Raw genomic sequence first — 5,221 nt, forward strand, 5'->3', positions numbered from 1 at the left:
AAACACAACCTTCCTCTGTATTTGGCTTTTTTCCCTTCTCAGTGTCCTAACATCTTTCAGTTCTCCCTAGACTTTAATTCTTCCTGTTTTCAAAATGGTCCTTATGTCCCAAATTGTATAAGATAATCCAGATGGCAAATTTTATAGGCCCATACAAGTTAGAGAAGCTCTTGCAATTGGGGGTGAAATTATTTCAGGTCTAAGAAGCTAATAAATTTCATTCGTTCACACATTGTTGCACTTGACTATGACAGCTATTAGAATGTCCTAGTAACAGTGTCACTAACTAATCTGTTAATGTAAAATGACAAACTTAATCATTTATATAAAATCTGAATCTGAAAAAAAATGTTATCCTAAAGATTACTAGGCTTAAATTTTAAGCTGCTGAACTAACGGTTTTAGAATATGTATAGTAATATATAAAAAACATTATACTTGGGCTTAAGTCACTTCCCACATGGGAGCACAACAAGAAGAGGCTCTTTGTCTAGGGCACAAATATGTAAATATGGTCCAGTTAGTTTTACAGACGACATTTTCCCAGCTGCTTCCCTTTGATCCCCAGATCTCTGCTCAGAACACTCAGCGCTACCTCGTTGCATAGAACAGCATCTTCCAATGTGGGTTTCTTAATGTTAACTGGTATTAGATGAGGGTGAGGGGAAGGCCAGGCCTCTGGTTAAACAAATTTTGGGGAAAAAAAACTATTAAACAAAACTAAACAGTTTGTAGGACTTCTCAGAACTTAGACTACGCAAATGAGCAATCTGCAACTCCAACAGGGGAAAATATTATATAGAATTTTTTTTGATGGAACATGTCCAGAGGGAATATTTTGTAGGACTTCTTTCCTCTTTATTCACTGCAAATCTGCTCATCATTAAGGTTCATATCCAGTCAGATTTCCTTCATGAGGCCATTCCCAAGTCCGTCAGTTACTGGTATCACTACCCTTTGGCATATTACTATAATCTTATGGTTCTTGGAATTCTCATTTCCATCATATGCGTCATCATTTTTTTTCAGACAGTGTCTTTGTTCTCCACATATTAAAGCATTTTGGATAATGGACCATTCACTATTCACCTATTTTCCACAACACCTACCATAGTGCCCAGAACTTTATAGGAACTCAATAAATGCTTGCTGAAGGATTGAAGCCATCTATCTCAAATGTTTGCTATTGATTGCAAGAATTCCTGCAGAAAATAAAATTTGTTTCTTTACCTATTTGAGAATAAGTAGATTAGACTTTTATTTTTAAATATATCTTTATGCTCAATTTAACACTGCTTTTGAGTGACAGGGAGAGTAAATCACCATAACCAAGACTCTATTTTAAAAATTCACACTGAACAAGAATCATGCAAGGTTGTTTTTATTAAGCTTTATGTTTAGATTACATCTAAGTATTTCAGGCATTACTTCATTTGACAAGCAGACATGACATTCTAGGAAACATTTCAACAAACTCTAAGGACTTCACAACTATGGGGAACAGAGCACATCTAGTCTGCAGCTAACAGGTATGGTAAGTACTTCAAGGGGTGGTCAAGGGAAAGAAGCTAAATGATAACTGGTCCTCTTTCATAAAATGTTTATCCTAGACAAGGAGCTACAAAGAAAAGCACATGACTGTTACAGAACTAGAGAGATCTTGCATCCAAATCCATCATTTTCATTACGAGTAGAACTTGGGTGTCACATATCAGAAGGCAGATGATTCCTTCAGAATAAGCTACATATCAAGTTTTCTATGTGTAGTATTAATGCTAATATGATTAGCTCATGTTTAAAAAATGAAAGAAAGAACAATTTTGCATTTAAAACCCACTATGATATATTAGCCACTGAAGGAGGTGCTTAGCCACTGAGGAGTCATCTCTGCACTCTTGTAGTTTATGAGTTCTTCTGAGAAATTTTGATTGTGACCGTCTTGACCTCTGTGTATTCATGGAGACCATATTCTCCGCTAGAGAGAGGGGTTAAAATGAACAGAATTTAGCAGAGCAGTACAAATATACTATGGTCAATGATAGTCAAAGTTTGTTCCTGCTTATCTAGCTAGGGACAATGGAAAATATTTTCTGTGTATAGAACCATTTCAAATGGTAGCTAGCCAGCCGTAAGATATCTGGTCTTATATAAATCCCCTTGTGGGAAAATTTTTTAAATAATTTTTTTGCATTTTTAAATGATCATGTACCCTCAGTAGACTTTCAAAGAAATTGTTCAATTTTGACATTTTTTCTGCTTGACTATAAAAGGGCTCAGAACACACACACACACACACGCACACACACACACACACAAATCAGCCCAACAAGAATTTTATCATATCTAGCTTAGGTTCAAATAAATAAGATGGCTATATTACTAGAGGAAAAGTAGTAATTTATAATCACTTGAGTAGTATAGAACAACTATAAATTCAAGTATAGCTCAGTTTAGTGTATTTACCATGTCCAATTGGTCCAGAAATGAGGAAGGGGCTAAAAATGACCAGGCTTCTATTTTCACTCTAACTGGCCCTAATATGGCTTAAAACAAAATATTTTCTAGCTGTAGTTCTAATATCTTTTGTTCTTGATTCTTGGCATAAACAAAAACAAAACCCCCCCCAAACCAAAAAAACAAAAATCTGACCTTAACTGTTACAACTTTTTATTTGGGGGTGGGGTTGTTTTGTTTTGTTTTGTTTTAAGAGGGGGAGAGGGTTCATTGGCCTAAAATTCAGGGCTTTGGGGCTTTTTGTGGTTGTTGGATTTTTCTATTTATGCAACCCCTGTCATTTGCTTATATAACTCTTAAATCCAACCCAAATGATCAGGAATTAACGTGAGTCAATCAATTAAAATCCTTGTACCTTATTATTAGGTTTATTGAGACCTCCTATCAGTTTTGGAAACTGTGATGTACCCTTCATTATAGAGATAACTAAAATGATTAGGCTAAATTATTCTCTATATTGTTTTGATGAAAGGATTAAATTACATGTACATAAGAGTACTCTTAAAATCATAACACTCACGCACATGTAGGCTTACAGAGGAAAAAGATCTTGATCTTTTTCTACCCCTCTCCTTCGGTGAGGTAGACAGGTATGTAGAAGACATCTTTTTCTCCTGGGTAACCTAATCCTCTTACACTGATTATTTTCTTGGGCCATTAAGCTTCTGAAAATACCTTCTAAAAGCTTCAATGAGCATGTTCTTGAAAGTAATTAAAGGGTTTAGCCTCAGTTGTCTGAAACCCATTAAAGGATAATATTTTAGTAAGTATTTTATCTCACAAAGTTAGATATATTAACCCATGATTTTTGCCAGTAGGCTTTCCATTGTATTTTGGGTTACATGGACACTTGAAACTCTCAGGAGAGTACAAAGTGTGATAATTGTCTTACTCAAGCTGAAATAAGCCCTGCTTCTTAGTGTTCTCTGATGTATACAAATTCCTATGTCTATGATATAACACAAAAACATCTTCTATATTTCTCTTTATATCACTAGCCTATGAGTTATTGGTTCTGTGTTTCTAAAATTGTCAATGTACCAGTCACCTAGGACCTGATGCAAATGCTGATTCTATTTCAGCAGGTCTGGGGATAGGCCTGAGACTCTGCATTTCCAACATACTTTTACGTGATACCCATGCTTCTCATCCAGGGTCCACACTGGAGTAATAAGATGCCAGTAACAAGTTACGCCTGTTTTTCACTCTGTATCCAGAAATGAGCCTGGCACTAATTAAGTAGGCACAGGAAAATGTTTGCTGAACTGGTTTGGCAAATATAATCAAGCAAAAACTACTCACGTTAGCCCACCAGTTTATACCACTTTATCTCTCCCCATTTCTGAAGGGGACAGGAAGAAAGAAATATCTTGTGAGGTGTTGAGAGCCAATTAAGTTTGAAATGGCATACTAGTAAAGTCTCAAGTGACCTATGTTAATCTAAGTAAAAATTAGTGCAATTACACAGAGAGAGGGATTTCTACCATTTAACTCATTCCAGGGCCAGCACCATGACCTGAGATGCAAATCCTGGTTTGGGCACTCAGCATCACCACCACACTGGGCTGTGCATACTACTATTTTTAGCTCTTTGAGAACTCTTTCCAACTGATCAATTCTAGCTTTCTATCTTTGAAGATAAACTGTAATTGAACTCTTGGGAGTCATTTGAGGTTATTGCTTCAGTAATTCTCTTTAAACATCTTGCAGCAAATGACTTATTTATTAAATTTGCCAAATTTGGTTTCAGATAGACATTAACACTAGCATCCTCAGCTGGAAGTTTTGAAGTAAAAATTACAGTATAACTTTTTCCTTTGTATTTCAAAGGAGCAAATTATCTATACCCACAGTCCAGATTTTTAAGAAATTACTGATGGTTGATTCTTGTTTTCATCCCCCTCTTATTTGCTTTCCATATGTCTAGAACATAAAGTTTGACTAAATTGTATTTAACAAAATTGATATGTTTAGTCTACTTTAATTATTTCATCCCTTCTGATTATTTTATCTATGACATTCCTAGGGAAGTGTATTAGATAGCTGGGCCAGCAGTAATCTGATCTTCAAAATAATCTAACTTTTGTTATAGCTCTTTGTACAAAGTAATTAGTGCTGCCAAGGGACTCCCCAATAATGGGTATTATAAAGAGAAGGAGCTAGGGAAGGATGAAACCATTTGTTGAGTCCCCCCTTTGTGACAGATACAGTGCTAGGGAATGAAGGCGTAGTATGTTTCCTAACTCTCACAACCATCTTAAGAGGAATATTAACATTTCCCTATTAAATAGGAGAAAATAGATGCTCAGAAGTTAGGCAACTTGAACTGGACTGCGTGGCTAGCAAGAGGTGGAATCAGAGTTCACAGGCAGGCTGGTTAGTCTCCAGTTATGTTTACTATGCCATGTGCACCTTTGACAAATTGATCTTTTGCCCACTCCACCTCTCCATCAACATTCTAAAGCTATCTGTCGCTTTCCCTGCTCCACTAATATATGTAAGCCGATTTTCTTGAATTCAAGCCTTCTTAATCTGGATCCTATTTAACTCTGAAATCACACTTCTCACCCCCATAAATCCCCACCTGTCAGGCAAATTCACTAACCCCTCAACATGCCACATAGAACATTCCTTCAAGAATGCCCTCTTGGGGCTTCCCTGGTGGCGCAGTGCTTGAGAGTCCGCCTGCCGATGCAGGAGACGCGGG

At 36.5% G+C, this 5,221-nt stretch overlaps 1 protein-coding gene across 2 annotated transcripts in view; it reads right to left on the reverse strand.

The window, feature by feature from the left end:
• Nucleotides 1–1,357: 1,357 nt before the first annotated feature.
• Nucleotides 1,358–5,221, reverse strand: part of ALDH1A1 (aldehyde dehydrogenase 1 family member A1) — a 55,271-nt gene continuing 51,407 nt past the window's right edge. The window contains exon 13 of one of the 2 annotated variants that reach the window (XM_007454501.1): nt 1,358–1,975. In XM_007454501.1, coding sequence (XP_007454563.1) covers nt 1,903–1,975 — 73 coding nt within the window. In that variant the 3' untranslated portion in view covers nt 1,358–1,902. The remainder of the gene's footprint in view (nt 1,976–5,221) is intronic. The other variant, XM_007454502.1, reaches the window with a different exon arrangement.

This window comes from Lipotes vexillifer, unplaced genomic scaffold (assembly GCF_000442215.2).
Source record: "Lipotes vexillifer unplaced genomic scaffold, Lipotes_vexillifer_v1.1 scaffold108, whole genome shotgun sequence".
Classification (NCBI taxonomy): Eukaryota; Metazoa; Chordata; class Mammalia; order Artiodactyla; family Lipotidae; genus Lipotes; species Lipotes vexillifer.